This window comes from Eubalaena glacialis, chromosome X (genome assembly GCF_028564815.1).
Source record: "Eubalaena glacialis isolate mEubGla1 chromosome X, mEubGla1.1.hap2.+ XY, whole genome shotgun sequence".
NCBI classification, from domain to species: domain Eukaryota; kingdom Metazoa; phylum Chordata; class Mammalia; order Artiodactyla; family Balaenidae; genus Eubalaena; species Eubalaena glacialis.
Window position 1 is genome coordinate 33,799,253 of NC_083736.1, and position 19,460 is coordinate 33,818,712.

Sequence of the window (19,460 nt, forward strand, 5' to 3'; positions counted from 1 at the left end):
TCTTTTCTATGGGTATGCCTGTTCCACAGTTCTTATCCCCTCTTGTGGGGAGACTCTTAAACTTGTATACCTTCTATCAATTCCACAAAGCCAGTCCAGGTGCTGATAGCCTCCCATTTGCTCACTTTCCAAGCATGTTATTGTTATATTACTCATTGCATCATGATATATTTGGTTTTATTTATTTATATATGTATGTATATATGTATGGCTGCATTGGGTCTTCGTTGCTGCGCGCAGTCTTTCTCTAGTTGTGGCGAGCGGGGGCTACTCTTTGTTGTGGTGCAAGGGCTTCTCATTGCAGTGGCTTCTCTTGTTGCGGAGCACGGGCTCTAGATGCACGGGCGTCAGTAGTTGTGGCATGCGGGCTCAGTAGTTGTGGCTCGTGGGCTCTAGAGCGCAGGCTCAGTAGTTGTGGTGTATGGGCTTAGTTGCTCCGCGGCATGTGGGATCTTCCTGGACCAGGGATCAAACCCGTGTCCCCTGCATTGGCAAGCAGATTCTTAACCACCATGCCACCAGGGAAGTCCATGATATATTTGGATAGGAAGGCTTCTTCTTCCCCAACCAGATGTGAACTCATTTAAGTCAGGCCTGTGTCGTCATTTTTTGCATTCTAATTCATGGACAGTTCCTGGCACACTGTAGCAGCTGCTTTATAAATATTGGTGGAATAAATAAAATTAAAATTCAGAATTAGAAGCAACCTCAAAACAACAGTTGTATCATCATTTGGAGATTTTTCAGAAACCTGTCTATGGCGTACATTCATTACTGACAGAGTGCAAGTTGATGTTAATTCTCTGTAATTCGATTTTGCAATATGTATCAAGAGCTTTGAAATATTATTCTTTGAACCCTAAGTTCTACTTTAAAAAGTAGTCTTCAGAAAGAAATTATAGATGCCAAAATAAAAGTTTTTTCAATTGTGACAGTTACCCAGCCCAAAATAATTTAAATGAAAAGTGGAAATGTGGCTGTTCCTAAAGCTAGAAAAACTACAAAGGAAATTCACAAAATTGAAGGAGGAGTTGCAATCCCCAGGGCCCAGGGTCAGGCAGCAAGGACCAGTATATGCCAGGACATTCCTGTACTTCATCTATCATTTCTCTCTGCTCGTTTTACTTGACTTCACTCTTCAGATGGGTTTCCTCTCAAAGAAGAAAATACGAACCCCAGAAGCTGCAGGTTTCCACCCTGTCTGCTTTAGCAACTCCAGAGATAAAAGAGCATTTCTTGCCCTATTTTCATAGCATCTCTCTATCAAACCAGAAAATGTCTTGGATTGACCTGCACTTAGGTCACGAAAACACCCTGTGACTAATTATTGTTTCCAAGATAGTGTGATAGAGAGTGTTGGTGAGCCAAGACAAGGATGCTAGATGATTTAAAAGAGAAATGCATGAAGTGTGTATCTCCTGTGAGTTAGAGGATTATATTCCAGCACATGCACCACATTACAATATTAAAAATTGTTTAAAACAGGTTCTTCACTATAGCAATGTGGTTAAATAATGTATTACCTGAATACAGTAAAACATTATACAACCATTAAAATTCCTTTTACAGAATGTCTAAGGATATGAAAAGGTGTTCACGATAATATAACAAAAACAAAAAGATAAAAAATATTTCTAGGAAACACATCAAAAAAATGGAAGTTATCTTTAGAATATAGAACTATAGGTTATTTTATTTTCTTCTTTACAGTTCTGGATTTTCTGAATTTTCTACATGGATCATTAATTTTATAATAAAAATATTTTTAAAATACCTGATACATATCAGGAAGTAGGATATACTGGCTGATCTTAGGGCTGTCAGATGAGTTTGTAGGCCTGGTAGAGAAGCTGTATGGAAGCACGGTAGTGTTGGTTTCACCATCATCCTTACTTCTGGGTCCAAAGTAGTGATTGAAACTTGGGTTTATAGGCATGATATATGTTTGTGTTTCTTATTAGAACCTATTACAGGAGTATGTGGGTGTTGCCAGAGTCTATTCTGGAATTGACCTTTGAGCTAAGTCATCTAAGAATTAATATCCTGTTTGTAACATGTTCAAAAACAAAGCCAAATTATCTATGTTTATTGACAGTGCATTCTGAGGAAAATTTTTATATTCAAATACATTGCATATCTACTGATAGTGCAATCCTGGGTCTCACTAACAAATGGAAACATTATGAAGCAATGAACCTGTATTTTATTTTATTTTATTCCAGCTTTTTTGAGGTATAATTGACAAATTAAAGTTGTATACATTTAAGGTATACAGCATTGCAACTTGATATATATATATATATGTGTGTATATATATATGTGTGTGTATATATATATATATATATGTATGAAATGATTACCACAATGAAGCTAATTAACACATATATCACCTCACATAGTTACCATTTTTTGTGTGTGGTGAGAATACTTAAGATCTACTCTTTTAGCAAATTTCAAATATACAATATAGTGTTATTAACTATAGTCACCATGCTGTAGGTTAGATCCCCAGAACTTATTTACCTCACAACTGAAAGTTTATACCCTTTGACTGACACCTCTCCATTTCTGTCACCCTCTAGCCCCTGGTAACCCACTGTTCTACTTTCTCCTTCTGTGAGTTTGACTTTTTTTTAAGATTCCATATATAAGTGAGATTATATAGTATTTGCTTTATCATGTGCACCAAGAATACACAATGGGAAGTTTATACCTGGAAGTTTATACCTTTTGACCACCTTCATCCATTTCCACCTTCACCCATTTCACCCAGTTATAAAATAAATAAATCATGGAGAAGTAATGTACAGCATGGTGACTGTAGTTAATGATACTATATTGCATACTTGAAAGTTGATAAGAGAGTAAATCTTTAAAGTTCTCATTACAAGAAAAAAAAGTTGTAGCTATGTATAGTGACAGATGCTGACTAGATTTATTGCGGTGGGTGATTTCACAATATATACAAATACCAAATCATTCTGATGTACACCTGAAATGAATATAATGTTTTATGTCAGTTATATCTCAATTTTAAAAAAGGATACACAACGGGGAAAGGATAGTCTCTTCAATGTTGTTTGGGAAATGGTATACAGAAATGCAGAAGAATGAAATTATACCTTTATCATACACCATACACAAAAATCAACTCAAAATGGTTAAAGACTTAAATTTAAGACTTGAAACCATAAAATTCCTAGAAGAAAATGTACAGGAAAAGCTCCTTGACATTGGTCTTAGCAATGAATTTTTGGATATGACACCAAAAGCACAGACAACAAGAGCAAAAATAAACAAGTGAGACTACATTAAACTCAAAAGCTTCTGCACAGCAAAAGGAACAATCAACGAAATGAAAAAGCAACCTACAGAATGAGAGAAAATATTTGCAAATCATATACCTAATAAGCAATAAACGTTTTAAATGTCAAGCCCTCATTTATGGAAGTCTTATATTTTCCATTGGGAGAAATAATATAAAATCCCATGGTCTAACAACATAAGGTGAAAAGTATGAAAGCAGGTCAAAGAAATCAAGTTACTCTTCTGACAAACTCAAGAGAGAACTAAAGGTGTTCCTAATCCACTAACTGTAAAATATGGTTGTAAGTTTGGCAACCACAAGAAATTCAAATTGCTCAATATTTATATCTCTATGAATTATACTGACTTTAGGGGAGGAAGATATTGTTAAGTTTCTCAAGTATCTAGTTGAAAAATTTTTGAAAGTGTGAAAGCCTTAGTCATAAACATGTCTTATTTCACTAGAAGCATGGCAGAAATCCCAGCTATAAATTAGCAAAAGGATGTCATAAAGATGAGAGAGCATTTAGTGGGAAGGAGTGCCTGTGTGTTTATGCTGAAACTAAAGGAGTTTTCTTTTTTTTTTGGTGTTGTTGTTTTTCGAGGAATATTTAATAACAAGGTAGATAACATATGCCTATCTAACATGTATTTTTATATCACTGAAGCTAAAGCAAAACATCCTGTTTATTGGCAAGTATGGCCTGTATGTGTACACTACAGTGCAATTTTTAAAATACTGTAATTGTAATTTCAGAACCTCAGAATCTGAATAGGTGCCAGTGTTCTCTCCTTTTTTTATATGGGAAAAGAAAATCCTTTGAAAATCATTTGAAGCTTGGACAAAAATTCCATAGCTATATTCTTAGGATCGCTCTGTAGAGTCTATGATTCAGATGATACAAGGGAAGCTTCAATTCAACTTTTTAGAGAAGATATTCCAGCTCTCATGATCTCATCAACCAGGAGAATGTTGGTGGCAATCACAGTGCAGGAATGAAGAAGCTGTTTCTTTACATAATATTTATCCCTTATGCCTACTTCTGCTGCTACCATTGGCTCATCTGTATTCAAGTCTACACCCACAAGTTGACCTGATTCCGAATGTTCTGCTTGAACTTTAACTAGTGTTTCCTGAAGGTCAAAAACAGAGTTCTGAGCAAGAACCTTGGGAATCATGAGCAATGCATCAGCAAATGCTTGAACTCCAAGTTGGGCCCTGCCCTTTACACTGGACTTGTATTTAATCAGGGCTTCTGCCATTGCCACTTCCACTGCACCAGTACCTGGAACTACACAGCCATCATCAATAGCATTTTTAACAGCCCTCAAGCCATCTCTTATTGCATCTTTGATTTGAGTAAGTGTGTGCTTATTTGGTCCTTTGATCAATAATGTGACCGAGCGAGGACTGTTACATTTCTCAATAAAGGTGAACTTCTCCTCTCCCAGTGTATATTCATAGACAAGTCCTGCATGTCCCAAACAATCAGGATTTAGGTCATCAAGAAAATTTAGGGGTACTCCACCACAAGCAAGAGTCAGCCTTTCCACATTTCTCCTTTTAGCTCTGCGCAGAGCTACTATGCCTTCTTTTGCAAGAGCATCTAAGGAAAAGGGGTCAATTCCCTTTTGATTAATAACAACAAATCCTTTATCTGAATCACCACAGACTTTCGTTTTCAGGTCTATCATTTTTTTAACTCTGTCTTCAATGAATTTTCTTTCGGCTTTCACGAGTTTCTCTCTCCTCTGCACTCTTGTAAAAAAAAAAGCCAGAATTCACTTCTGTTTTTCCATATTCTGATGACACATTGCATGTGAGGATGTACTCATCTTCTACTCTCTTTTTCATATCAGGATGCCATGCCCCATGGTCCCAAACAAGACCTCTGATTAAGCTTGCATCAGTTTCAGATTTATGTTTCATCTCCATGATCTCAACCATGAAGAGGTCAATAGGTTCATCTCGTTTTTTAATGGCTAAAATGGAGTCCACTACAGCCTCTGTTAAGACATCAGCAAGTTCAGCATGAACTTTAGTACGTAGAGATGTTCTGGCCACATCTATAAGTGTTTCCCTGTCCATCTCTTTGCTTAGTTTGACTTGTTCCAAAAACTGAAGTGCCTTTTCCTTTGGAGCTTCAAATCCTTCTGTAATTATTCTGGGATGAAGACCTTCAGAAATGTAGAGATCCACCTGCTTCAGGAGCTCTCCAATGATTAGGACATTGGAAGTAGTACCATCACCAGTTATGTCATCCTGGGCTGTTGCTACTTTGGCTATTAAGGAGGCTGTTGCGTGTTGAATTTGCATTTCATGAAGTAGCACATTTCCATCTTTAGTGAGCTTGATGTCTCCAGCACCAGAAACAAGCATCTTCATGGTGCCCTTAGGCCCCAAGTTGGTCCTCAGCACGTACTGCAGCCCCCAGGCCACGCTGATGTTGAGGGCCGACACCGCGTGGGCTCAGGCCACCTCAGCCTTGGGGTTCAGGGTCTTCATGGCCGCCATAGCTGACCCAGCAGAAGAAAATGAGGGAAGCCGGTGTCTGGAAAGCCCAGAGCCGGTTCAGCGTGGCTGGGAGGCGCTATCCAGGTCTTCTGGAGAGGGAGTTTTCTTTTTTATTGTTTGAATATTTAAATAATGTTAATAGCTTGTGAAATTTCTTTTTACTTAGGTCACTGATAATAATAAGAAAATCTTCCAAATACAGACAAATGAGAACTATTTCTTCTTTTTTTATTATTTATTTATTTGTTTGTTTATTTTGGCTGCACTGGGTCTTAGTTGCGGCATGTGAGATCTTAGTTGTGGCATGCGAGATCTTTAGTTGAGGCATGCATGTGGGATCCAGTTCCCTGACCAGGGATCGAACCTGGACCCCCTGCACTGGGAGCACAGAGTCTTACCCACTGGACCACCAGGGAAGTCCCTGAGAACTATTTCTTAGACATTTGCTTTTCACCTCTATTATGTAAAAATTGAAGCCATATGAGGATTCAAGCTGAATTATTTACTACCTCAACTCAGTGGACAGTCGCCACTCCTCCACTACAGTTTGGGCTTTAAAGATCTAGCATAAGATAAAATGAAATACATCTCAACAACTCTGTAGGGAAAATGGGTCAGTCTTATCGTTCAATTCTTTTGGTTTGAGATCCCTTACAGAACTCATATCCCCTTTAAATACAGCTGCCACCAGTCGATATGATTTTTCTTAACTCATTTTTTCCTGGTCCTGAGTTACTGAACTTTGGCCACAAATTGCATTGTATTTAGGGCCTCTCCATCTCACCTCTAAACTTGGAGCATGTGTCTAGAAGAGAACAGAAACAAAACAAGGAAAAATCAAAATAAAATAAAAACCCAAACTAAAGCATCACCCTTCATCTTTCTTTACATTCTTGCTTGTCTGAGTCCTTCCTTACTTTTATGGCTCATGACCTGTCCCATCTCCAAACATTTGATATCTGTTGCCACTTTTTAATCATATTTACCTCATACATCTCATCAATAGTTAGGTTGACTAGTTTGTTTTCAAATCTCAGTAATCACTGTCCTTCATTGCATGATGACTTGAGAACTAGTTTTTCATATATTTTGGCCAGTTTTTTTTAAGTTTGTTTTATGTGAAAACGTAAATCTAATCCTTATTAATATATCTTGACTAGAGGCATAAGTATGGTGCCATTTTTTAAAATATGATCTTTTATGCCTCTAATCTCACTGAAAGTCAGGCTGGTCAGTTCTCTTTAATGTTCTCTGGGGTCATCCCTCCTTTCTGAAGCCCTCAATTAAGTCTGAGTTCAAACCACCTACAGGAAAATGGCTCTTCCACCACTTACATCTCCCTTTGCAAACCTGCCTTAAACAATATGACCCTGATCAACAATCCTAGTGACCTTGAAGAGACAGCAGTGTGTGGTGGCTTGAAGCGAGATCTTAGTTCCTGCCCCGGAAATGAACCTTGGTAGCCTGGCTGAAAACCAGGAATCCTAGCCACCAGTCCGCCAGGGGCTACAGGCTAGAAGCAAAGTTGGCTTTTGCTGGCTTCGCCCCTGTTGAAAAATGAATTTCTCAGGGAGGCAAAAACTGTAAAAACACATACAAAGTTTATAATTAGAGACACTGCACAAGTGGGAGAGCACACAGAGAAACAGTTCGTTTGGTAAGACAGAAGCAAGGCAGAGATGCACACCCAGAGAGAAAGGGTGTGGGCGTCCTCCCTAATGAGGAGGAGCACACCAGAGAGGTGACTCATCACTCATATAGGGCAGTTCTTCCCGGTCTTTGTTTACCTTTGGCTAATTATCTCACTTCTTTTTCCACACCTGACCTGTCTTAGATCCCTTCCCGACATGTGTGCGCATCTTTTTGTCAAGAGGGATTCCAGCACAGAAGACTATGGGGAGGTTGACACACCTATTATGGGGTGGTGCCCCCTCCCTTTTTGGCCCCCGAGGAGTCTTTCTGCGGATGTGTAGTCAGGGAGGTCTCCTTGACCTCAAGAATGAGAAATACATGGTCTCTTTACCTTTTGTCCAAGCAGGACTCAGCTCCTCCTTGCTCCTGCCATTATCTTTATCTTGGAATATCTGTCCACAGGGGACAAATTCCAGCTGCTCAGCCTGGGGCCCATCTATCTCCTGCTTCACTAGCACTTATGAGTTCCAACAGTCACAATAGAAGCAGTGACCATGGAGGATATGCTTTGCAACAAAGAGGTTTCTCTCTGATTTTCGGTTGGGTCTCTTGATGCAAAACAAGATGGAAAGTGGAGGAAGTCCTTTGACTAATTAAGCCAAGAAAACACCATAGCCTCCATTTGTTGGATGTTTCAGATAAATAGTCTTTGAGCTTGATATGTGTGGAACAGCTCAAATGCTCCATTTTGTAGCTCATTTGTGGGAACAGATCAAGCCCTCAAGTTCCCCTGATGTGTATGTTTCTTACTGAAAGCAGTGTCTTTACTTATTTTTATTTTTTTCTTCAGATTTAAATAACATAAGCTTAAGAATGTGGAATGGGGTGGGGAAGAGCCAAATATGTAATTCTATGAGTAAAAGCACTGAAATTAAATCATCCCGGGGAATTAATTTGCATAGAAAACTGACATCTACAACTTGATTTGACAAATATATGCCAGTTTCTGGTTGACTGTGTATTTCTTAAGCATATACTATAGAAGAAGTTGTTTGTAGTATTTGTACTTCTCATGTCTAGGGCATTGGGTATCGTGTTTCAGATGATCAATGAATGCTGAATGAAAGAAATAAGTGGATCATTGTGGTCCTCCTCTCATTTTTGTGGACTTCAAAAGACTAAAGGGATTTTTGAGCAGTTTATATATCAGTGATCCCTGAATTCATTAGTTTATTCTCACAGGAAAATATTAGAACAACCCAGTGAACATTTGGTAGATTCAGCTTCTGCTTTTTTCATGTGCTCTCTCTTCCAAAAACTTTTTAATAAGAAAATTACTCAGGTAGAGACAGCGTATTCTAAGGTTTTAAGCTAATGTTGGTTCCTAAGCATCCTTCAAATCAACTTCAAGTATGTCCTGGTAGATCAAGGGAGACTATGTAGATGCAGATATTGGCAACTCTGATCTCCACAGAACAGGAGTGAGTTCACTGCAGAGTTTGGCCCATTCCTAACTCCACCAGGGAAAATGAAGGGCTTCTGCTGCTCTGACTGGGAAACCTGCCCTCACTTCTCAGTGGAAGAACAGATCATACGGTTAGCTCATTTTATATGTGGTGATGTGACAAGGCATAAAGCACTAGAACTACAGGGTTTTATTTTCAGGATTACTGAGCAAGTCCCTTTAATAAAGGAGGAGAGAAATATGTCTCTTTGCAACTTAACAGGTAAAAATTTATTTTCTCATCTTTAACTGTGTCCAGTGTGCTTATGGATGGAGAGACTGAGCTCACAGGTGACAGCCTTGAACATGGCGTATCACAGAGGCCAGCATCAGGCCCTGCTGTAACTACACTGGCTGGCCAGCCAGGGCTTGCAAGGCAAAGCCAAGGGCTCGCCTTGGGAGCCATTCAGGTTTCATGTTGGAGCATTTAGAAAGGGGAAAGCCAGAGGTACAGAGACACTTTAAAGACCATTTAAGATTGTGAACATACAGGAGGGGAATACAGTGTGCTGAGAATTATAAGAAGTTTGGTCCTCTCACATTTTCCACAGCCTTCATGAGAGGGCCGTAAGAAGGGAGGGCAGGAAAGGGACACTGCTCACTAGGCTTTGGCATGAACGCTGAGTCTGAAAGCCCATGGCTATTCTCTGAAGAGGACTCTAGTAAATCATCCACTTGGGCTCATATCTCTGTTCCATTTCTTTGGTCTAGCAAAAGAGAACAAATGGTGGCCCTCAAAAGATGAAAACTAAGATGTTGTGACTCCAGTTTAAATTATGGAAGCACTTCAGTATTGTCTTTTAAGCTCTAGTCTTCCTTAGCCTTGTAGAGAGTATAAAAACCAAGAGGCAGTACTGTTAACTTATCAAGAAAAATCAGTATCCTTGGTGTGGTTTGTAAATGAGGCACATATTGTCTGTGAGGTGAGGGTGTGAGAAAAGGAAAATTTAAAAAATAATAATAGAGGCATAGGGAAAAGTGACAGTTTTATTAAGTGGCCTGAGAGATATCTCAGAGTTGTAGCATTTTTTGTAAACAAGTAGTCTGTGTGTGTTGTCAAAATGCAAAGGAGACTCACATATCACTCCATGCCCAAATCTGGAGGATGATATAAAAGCAAAAGGAAATAATTGAGAATAAACTTTGGACCCCAAATTAATAAATACTTTAAAGAATAGTAGAGATCACCTTCTTCCTTGGGACCATGGAACCTGCTGACTTGATCAATGCAAATCACAGACGGTTGCTAAGCAATGCCTGTCCTGATGCCAGTCAGGTGATTCTATTATTCTTTGTAGAGTTTCTCTCTGCTTTCTGAGACTATGTATGGCATTTTGTTCTCCAAGAATGCGATAATACTCCTTTTTTAAAAACCATTTAACACTATGAAATCTCAAACATATATATTTTTCTTGAGAATGAAATATGTCTATTCCTGTCAAAACCAGATCATAAGGTTTTTAGAAAAGAAGATAAAATAGAGAAATGTCAGTATTGGAGATGGCTTTCCATAAGCCGATTAGGGAAATGGGGATTAACACTGATGCTAATGCAATTTGTGTGCAGAACTCCTTTTAACATATGTCCCTGGCATCCTCCAAAGTCTCATGGTCTCCAGGGGACAAACCCCATTACTCAGTGCATTTCAGAGTGCTGAGGACAGAAATCTAAATGAATATATGGAAAATTATTTCTGAAATTGTACTTTCATATTGAGGATCACCTTATTCTTCCCATAACACCATGCTTATATTTTTTTTATAACATATGTCATATTCTTTATTCACTGGTCTATCTCTGACTGAATGTCAGCTCCCTGAGTTTGGTGGTTTTATCCTTGTGCTTCCTATATTGGTGGAGCCCAGCATCATGTCTCATACACAGTCTGGGGTATATAAGTGTTTGCTGGGAACCAAATTCACACAGATGCAATTATACTAGCATAAATTTAGTGCAAGCTTAGTTTTATCTCAGCTCTGCCATGTATGTTTTCTTTGGACATAAAACGTTCTTCCTAAAAATATTTTAACTTTGAATTTTAATTTTGTGAATAAACTAGAATAAATTATACATTTTATATCTGACTTTGTGGATACAAATAGCCTAATCTATACATAGAAACATTTGCACTTCTAGTTTTAGCGCAAACACATAAAGAGCAAGTCGTCATACTGATCCTTACAATCAGAAGAAGCTGGACAGACTGGAAATTAATGACTTTTCTTGGACCCACCAAAGAACTAAGGTCACAGGGCAACTTGCTACCCCTAAATCTGAAGAGACAAGCACATCTAGAGAAAGAGAGCCAAGATCTGTTTACCTGGAGAAGAAGTTAATAAAAAAGAAGACACAAATTAGCAATATAAGAAAAGGAAGAGAGGTCATCACTACTGATGCAAGAATACAGGCATACCTTGGAGATATTGCAGGTTTGGTTCCAGACCACTGCAATAAAGCAAATATCACAAAGTGAGTTGCACAAAAAAATTTTTTTAATTCCTAGTGCATATAAAAGTTATGTTTACACTATACTGTAGTCCATTAAGTGTGCAATAGCATTATGTCTTTTAAAAAGTATATAACTTGGGGACTTCCCTGGTGGTGCAGTGGTTAAGAATCCGCCTGCCAATGTAGGGGACACGGGTTTGAGTCCTGGTCCAGGAAGATCCCACATGCCACGGAGCAACTAAGCCCGTGTGCCACAACTATTGAGCCTGCGCTCTAGAGCCCACGAGCCACAACTACTGAGCCCACATGCTGCAACTACTGAAGCCCGCGTGCCTATAGCCCATGCTCCTCAACAAGAGAAGCCACCGCAATGAGAAGCCCGCGCACCGCAATGAAGAGTAGCCCCCGCTCTCCACAACTAGAGAAAGACCATGCACAGCAACAAAGACCCAATGCAGCCCAAAAAAAAAAAGTACATAATGTAAAAATACTTTATTGTTGAAAATTGCTAACCATCATCTAACAATACAGGGGTGCCACAAACCTTCAGTTTATAAAAATGCAATATCTGCAAAGTGCAATAAAGTGAAGCACAATAAAATGAGGTATGCCTGTATTAAAAGGATAATAAAAGACCACTACAAAAAACTATGCCCATAAGTTTGATAACTTGGATGAAGTGGACCAATTCCTTGAAATACACCAACTACCAGTGTTTTCAAAAGCTGCCTTTTGAAACACTAATTCTATGGGCAAATACATTGTGAGTAAAACAGCTGATTTAGAAATGGGATTTGGGGACATAATGTATTTACAAGTTGGAGTCAGTCTCTAGTTGGATTTTTAGTTGAATATTGGGGTTGACATTGAGAGCAGTATAAACATGCAGCAATTCAAAAATAATTATAATAATAATGATAAGAAGAAGAGGAGGAGGAGTAGGAGGAGGAAGAAGAAGAGGAAGAGGAAGAAGAAAGTCATCCTGAAAAGATTCAGCACAAGAGGGGCTTAAAAACTGCCCCTCTACCTCAGTCTTCAACTTCTTCCATCTCTCTCTGGATTTGTGCCTATTTTAAAGCAATCACATGCTTGGTTCAGTTTTTTTTCCATTTCATGCCCACATTCATGGGAGAATAGAGATGTTTTCCTGTGCCTTGTTTGCAGTGGGATTATCTTCTACCCCCTGAAAACATTTGAACACTGTACTGAGCCATGTGACCTATAAGGTTCCAGATTCAGACTCGCTAGTCTATCTTCAATTCTTTCAGTGTCATAAGGTCCCTCAAACCTCCAGGTCTTTGGTCATGCTGTTCTACCTGCTGGAATTTCTTTTCCTCCTCTTCTGCCTGTATGCTAACTTTTCTGGTTAATCCTTACTTGTCCCTCAAGAATCAGCTCACTTGATGCTAACGGGTCCCCATAAGTATCTTCACAGTTCTCAGGCTGACTCAGGAAGTGCTCCATTTTCATCTCATCGTACAGCACGGCAATGACTGATGTTCTTCCACATGTCCTCTTCTCTATGCTGAGCATCTCGAAAGTTAGGGCTGCTCAGTGCCTGGCCTTTAATATGTATGAAATGAGTGCATGAGCCGGTGATGCTCAGGAATGAGAGGCCATGGGTGAAGGTTTAGGAAAACCATCAGAGTCCTCTTGGAATGAAGGAACAGAAAGTCCACAAGAAGGAAAAAGTCAACAGGGAACGAATAAACTTGCTTGGGATAGTCCACTAAATTTCTATACCCTTTTCAGAAAAAAAGGCTTGATGACACAAGTAAAAGCGTAAGTTTCCAGAATTGATGGGCCCAGACCCAGTTTTATTCCCCAGGAATAGAATATTAAATTTCATTGTAAGAAGAGCAACAGGAAGCCTTATCTGCTGGTCATACTTATTGGTAGGTATTTGCAGGGATGTTCTTATGATTTATTATTCATCAATTGCTTCTTATGAACAAGCAATTCCCACCCTAACCAGACACCAGGAGCCTGTTAGTTGGCATCTGATGATAGCTTCACATCTACTAGATCGAGAAGGAAGTGGGCTTTCTCTGCTTCCCTGTAAAGGACCCACGGACATTTACTGCCATAAGGGGCTGCTATACTTGGTGTGCATTCATCAGTAAACCAGGCACTGAAGTCTTGACTTTTATCTCCTCACTGCACTCACAAATGATTCATCTTTTCACAACCATCTGTAGCAAATAAAGAATAAAGTAACAGAACCTCACTGTTAAAACCACTTGTGATTACCAGGGAGAAAACAGGGATTCATTGGCTGCAAGAGATTATACTTAGGGGAGAAGTGAAAACTGTGAAGCATTTGCAGATTCAGCCTACATGGCATGTTTCCTCAGCACAAGCTCCTTGAGGATGTTTCTGTGATGCAGAAATCAATCTATGGCATCCAAGTTGGCCCTTTATGACCTGTTCAAACACCCATCATACGGAGCTTCACCTTTTCGTGTGCCGTATCGTCATGCAAATACCTCAGCACACCGTGCTGCTCAGCATTTCAGATTATCCCCCTTTGGTCAAACAAACCAAAATGCTATTTCTGGGATTCTTTTCTTCCCACCATCCAGATTCCTCCCTCATTCTGCTACATCCTCCAGTGAATTTTTTTTTTTTTAATTGCTTTAGAGTTCATGGATAATATTTCTTTTGGAAAGATACCAGTAAATCTTCACATTTTACTTTAGCACCAAACTGACATTATACAAGAGAGAGATCTGCAATCCATCATAGGAAGGAAAATTTAAATGAATGCCATATAAAACATTCTACAAAATGAGATAAAATCTTCCCACGTACTAGGGCGGGACATGGTTTTCTTCTTCCTGTGGAGAAATAAGTTAACAGAATTGACCCAAATAGATGCCTAGACATAAAACATCACAAGCAAAATGCAGCCATGGATTGGGAGGAGGAAAAGAAGAAGAGAAAAATGCAGGATACCAGCAGTAATTTTAAACCAAGAACTTACAGATGATTATGCTTATGTCCGGATGGAAAAGTAGTTATATACTCCAAACAAGGCTGCTTTAAACTGTCTCTTTGAAAGAGAATAATAGATGGGTGAAAAGTAATTTTGAGAAATGCCTCAGGGGATAATATTTGAATCCATCCATACCTTTTTGCCTTGCTCAACTAACCTAGGCCTGGGGGAGGGGATTCTCTTCCAAATCTATTTTTGATCTAACAAAATACTTATTAACATTCAGAACAGACACACAGCTCAGTCATTTGTGCTCTCACTGTAACAAAGGATCCTGACAGAGGCTGCCAATTACAGGCGTGCATCTTCCTAGACACAATGACGGGTACAGACTCTGTGCCAGGGAGTCAGAGCGCTTCTCTGGGATTTGGGCTCTGCTCAGCCCCTCTCTGATGGTGAAGCTGTGAGGACAAGAGCTGTGAGAGCCAGGCTGAAGAACTTGTGGAAGACGCTGGCTTACAGAAGATAAAGGAGCCCACCGCAGAGAAACAGAGCCTGGCAGAGACAGCACCACTGTTCCCGCTGTCTCAGAGGCCTGGCCGCGCCACTGCCCACCTTCCCTTGGCTACTGCAGCAGATCGAGTCCCTTTGTGCCTCAATTTGTTCAAGTTGAGTTTCTAGGACAGTCCCTGACTAGGATCTTTAACATAAAACTATGAACTGTATTTTTTGTTTTGTCTTGTTTTAATCTTCTGCTCCTAATACAGTGTTTGGCATGGAATAGAAACTCAAAAATAAAAACATAAAAAATAAAATAAATTGAAAAGTGGCCTCAAATACTGACCCCTGCCTCTTCTTTCTTAAATGAATTGTAAAGTGATATGCTAAATACACTGATAATCCCAGCAAAACAATAACTTGTAAATGGAAATGGGAAATTCCCCTTTACAAAGGAAGGTCAGACTTACATTCTTTACTTTTTTAGCAAGTTTTCACACAAGATAAGGGAAATCTACAAGATGGGTTTCAAAGAGATAGGGGAGGCAAATGGCAAAAAGATAAACCATCCAGGTAGGAAACTAATGTTAGGATGAGGACACTCAGTTCATGTTTTGTTCTGTTTTGGTCTGGTTTTTGTTTTGTGTGATATATTTTTGCCGTTACTAACACTGGAGGTACATTTTACTATACCTTCCCTAGTTTTAGAATTGGTGTATACTGAAGGGGACCAGAATATGCCACCCCAAAATATGCCTATTTGGCATAAGGATTATTTTGAGCTGCTTAATATTAAGAAATAGACACAAGAGAGGCTCTGAAAACCAAGTAGAATTTACCCTTTTGTAAGGTAAATTTAAATTTATAAAGGAAATCTCCATTTGTAAGAGTTTCTCCCTTTCTGTACCAGTAAGAGGAGAATGACTAAAACTCTAGAAACTCTTATTGATAGAGAAGGCAATGACTTAAATCTGCAGAACAAACATACCCTGTTTACTGTGCTTTGCCTGATAACCTCCCATAACTGTCTCACCCCACCCCCAATATGTTTTGTCTTAGCTGAAAGTAGTATTTAAGGTGGCGGCTTGGGCCATTTCAGGGAGTTACTCAGTTTTCTTGGGTCTTTCCCATGTATACAGCAGGTATACGTGTTTTTAAACTTCTGTTTGTTTTTCTCCTATTAATCTGTCTTTTATTACAGCCAAGCAACTAGAAAGGAAGAGAGAAAATTATTTTTCCTCCCCCAAAATAGATTGCTCAAAGAGTTAATTATAGCTACAGGTTGGTGTAGCATGGAGAAACAATTGTGGTTTAGACCAGCATCTGTTGATTGAATCTTCAGAGTTGTGTACTTTTCTTATAAGCATCTCTTAAAGAAATTTGAACTCTGTTATTCTCAAACATTTGGCACTGAATGAAAAATTCAAAAGACAAAGGAAATGGAAGTAGTGGTAAGTTCAAGGAGAAGAGACAGAGAAATTGTGACAAAATGCTGGCATAGGAATAGAAGGGAATAGATGAAGTATAAATTTTTAGAGCTTACCCTAGCATGAAATCTTCTGTTTTTATTGTGTTAAAAAAAAAAAAAAAGCACATAACAAAATTTAAAATCTTAACCATTTTTAAGTGTACAGTACAGTGGTGTTAACCATAAGCACATTGCTATGCAACAGATCTTTAGAAAATTTTCGTCTTATAAAACTGAAACTTTATACCCATTGAAAGTGTTAAGCAATGAAATTCAACTGAGTAAATTTTAAAGATCCTATTGGCTGTATTCAATGATTCATGCATCAGGTAACACCCAATCTAGCAGATAGAAAGGAGCTCTCAGGAACTGTACAAAATGAAAGACTTTTATAGGCAGAAGGGAGTGGGAACAAGGAAGTTATACTAGGCCAAAAAAAAAAAAAAGTGGGTTGATTATTGCAAGGTCTCTTTCCTTTAGACAGTGTCTGGGGTCTCTCAGGCAGATTATCTAACTAATGCTGATTAGGTGGTTCCTGATTGACTGGTTTAAGATTCCTTTTGTGGGAGAGCCAAAACTATAATTCAGTTAAGTCTCAGTTTGGGTGTGTTGTCTTGATTTTTTTTTTTTTTTAATTAATTAATTTATTTATTTATTTTTGGCTGTGTTGGGTCTTCGTTTCTGTGCGAGGGCTTTCTCTAGTTGTGGCAAGCAGGGGCCACTCTTCATCGCGGTGTGCGGGCCCCTCACTATCGCGGCCTCTCGAGTTGTGGAGCACAGGCTCCAGACGCGCAGGCTCAGTAGTTGTGGCTCACGGGCTTAGTTGCTCCGCGGCATGTGGGATCTTCCCAGACCAGGGCTCGAACCCGTGTACCCTGCACTGGCAGGCAGATTCTCAACCACTGCGCCACGAGGGAAGCCCTGTTGTCTTGATTTTAATGAAAGACAACTCCCCTTTTCCCCAATGCCTGTAGCTCCTGGCAACTACCGTTCTATTTTCTGTTTCTAAGAATTTAACTAATTGGGATATCACACGTAAGTAGAATCAAGCAGTAATTGTCCTCTTGGCTTATGTAACTTAGCATAATATCCACAAGGCTCATCCATATTGTGGCATATGACGGGATTTTCACCTTTTTTAAGGGAGAATCATATTTCATTGCATGTATATGCCACATTTTCTCTATCCATTTATCTGTGATGGATATCCACCTCTTGGCTATTGAGAATAATGCTACAATGAATATAGGTGTGCAGATTATCTCTTTGAAATCCTGTTTTCAATTCTTTTGGATATATACCTAGAAGTGGGATTCCTAGGTCATATGATAATTCTGTTTCTAATTTATTGGGGAGCCTCCGTACTGTTTTTCACATCAGCTGCCCCATTTTACATTCCCACCAACAGTGTACAAGGGTTCTGCTTTCTCTACATCCTCACCAACACGTCATTTTCTGTTGTTTTTTTTGTTTGTTTTTCTTTTTTAACAGAAGCTCATTAAGCTTCCAAAAGACAATTATTTTGAATTATTTGTCAATTAATTCATAGATGTCTGTTTCTTTGGGGTTAGTTTCTGGAGATTTTTTTTTATTAATTGAGCCATGTTTCCCTGTGTCTTCATATGCCTTGTTGGTTTTTGCTGGGATTTGGGTATTTGAAAAAAAAAAAAAAATCCACCTCTTCCAGTCTTTACAAACGGGCTTTGTACAGAAGACCTTCACCAGTCAACCTGGCTAGAGATTCTAGGGGCCTCTCAAACATTTTCTGACGATGTGTCTTCTCTGTGCTTGTGCATATAATTTCCCAACTGTACAGATTTTCCAGTTTGCTTTTCAGGAACTTGTAATGTCTTGTTCCCTCCAGTGTCTATTATGGTTCTCTAGGTGCTTTGTTGCTACAACAAGCCACCAAGCTTTACTTTGTTCTCTGCAGCCCCCAGGGTTCAAAAGTAAGCTGGTTTCCCATCAGCACTCCAACTCAGGGGAGACAGAAGCCAGTCCCTCAGGCAGCCCCCTGAATGGCTGGAATACTGGGTATACGTTCCACTTTTCTCTTACCCTCCAAAGGACAAGCACTGAGTTGAGTGTTTTCTTCCAGTCACCCCAAGCTGTGCTGGCTTTGGGGAAGGGCTATCATGGGTGAAATGTAACAAATTTTCTTACCCATTTCAATGTGACTGTTCTTGGCTTTCCCCTTTCCTGGGGTACTGAGTCATCTTCAATGGTTTCTGGAGTTCTCATAAAGGCTTTCTGGGCCATATATTGTTGGTAAGTCAGTGTCTCTGTGGGGAACAAGGTCTGAGGGTTTCTATTCTGCCATCTCACTGACATCACTCCTAAATCTCCATTTGTGTTTTATGATAAGGATCAAGTCACTGGGAGAAGAGAGTATTTATATACTGAATAATTATTATAATCGTTGACTTTTCTTTAATGCTTACTATGAGGGTGACACATGGTATACAGATGGTCCCAACTTAACGATGGTTCAACTTATGATTTTTCAACTCTATGTTGGTGCAAAAGCCATACGCATTCAGTAGAAACCGTACTTTGAATTTTGAATTTTGATCTTTTCCCAGACTAGAGATATGCCCTATGATACTTTCTTGTGATGCTGGGCAGTGGCAGCGAGCCACATCTCCCAGTCAGCCACACCATCATGAAGGTAAATAACCAATGCACTTATAATCGTTCTGTACCCATACATCTATTCTGTTTTATACTTCCAGTACATTATTCAATAAATTACATGAGTTATTAACACTTTCTTATAAAATAGGCTTTCTGTTAGATGATTTTGCGTAACTGTAGGCTAATGTAAGTGTTCTGAGCGTGTTTAAGGTAGGCTAGGCTAAACTATGATGTTTGGTAGATGAGGTGTATTCAATGCATTTTCAGCTTATGATATTTTCAACTTACGATGGGTTTATAGGAGCATAACCCCATCATGAGTCAAGGAAGATCTGTATGATAAAATTCTCACAACTGTATCAATAAAGATTCCAAATACCACTTCCCTCTCCCAATTTACCCAATAAGAAAACTAAAAAAGAGGGTGGCCTAAGAGTGCTTTTCTAGTCAATAATAGGAATGGGGTTTGCACCAAGGCAATCTAAATCCATGGCCTATGGGTTTAACAAGTTGCTTCAAA

General features: G+C 39.1%; 1 protein-coding gene across 1 annotated transcript; it reads right to left on the reverse strand.

The window, feature by feature from the left end:
- Positions 1-4,199: 4,199 nt before the first annotated feature.
- On the reverse strand, positions 4,200-5,821 carry LOC133082217 (T-complex protein 1 subunit zeta-like). The gene is given in 2 exon segments (XM_061178714.1): positions 4,200-5,053; positions 5,055-5,821. Coding segments are annotated over 2 exon segments (1,596 nt in total). The 3' UTR covers positions 4,200-4,224.
- Positions 5,822-19,460: the final 13,639 nt, after the last annotated feature.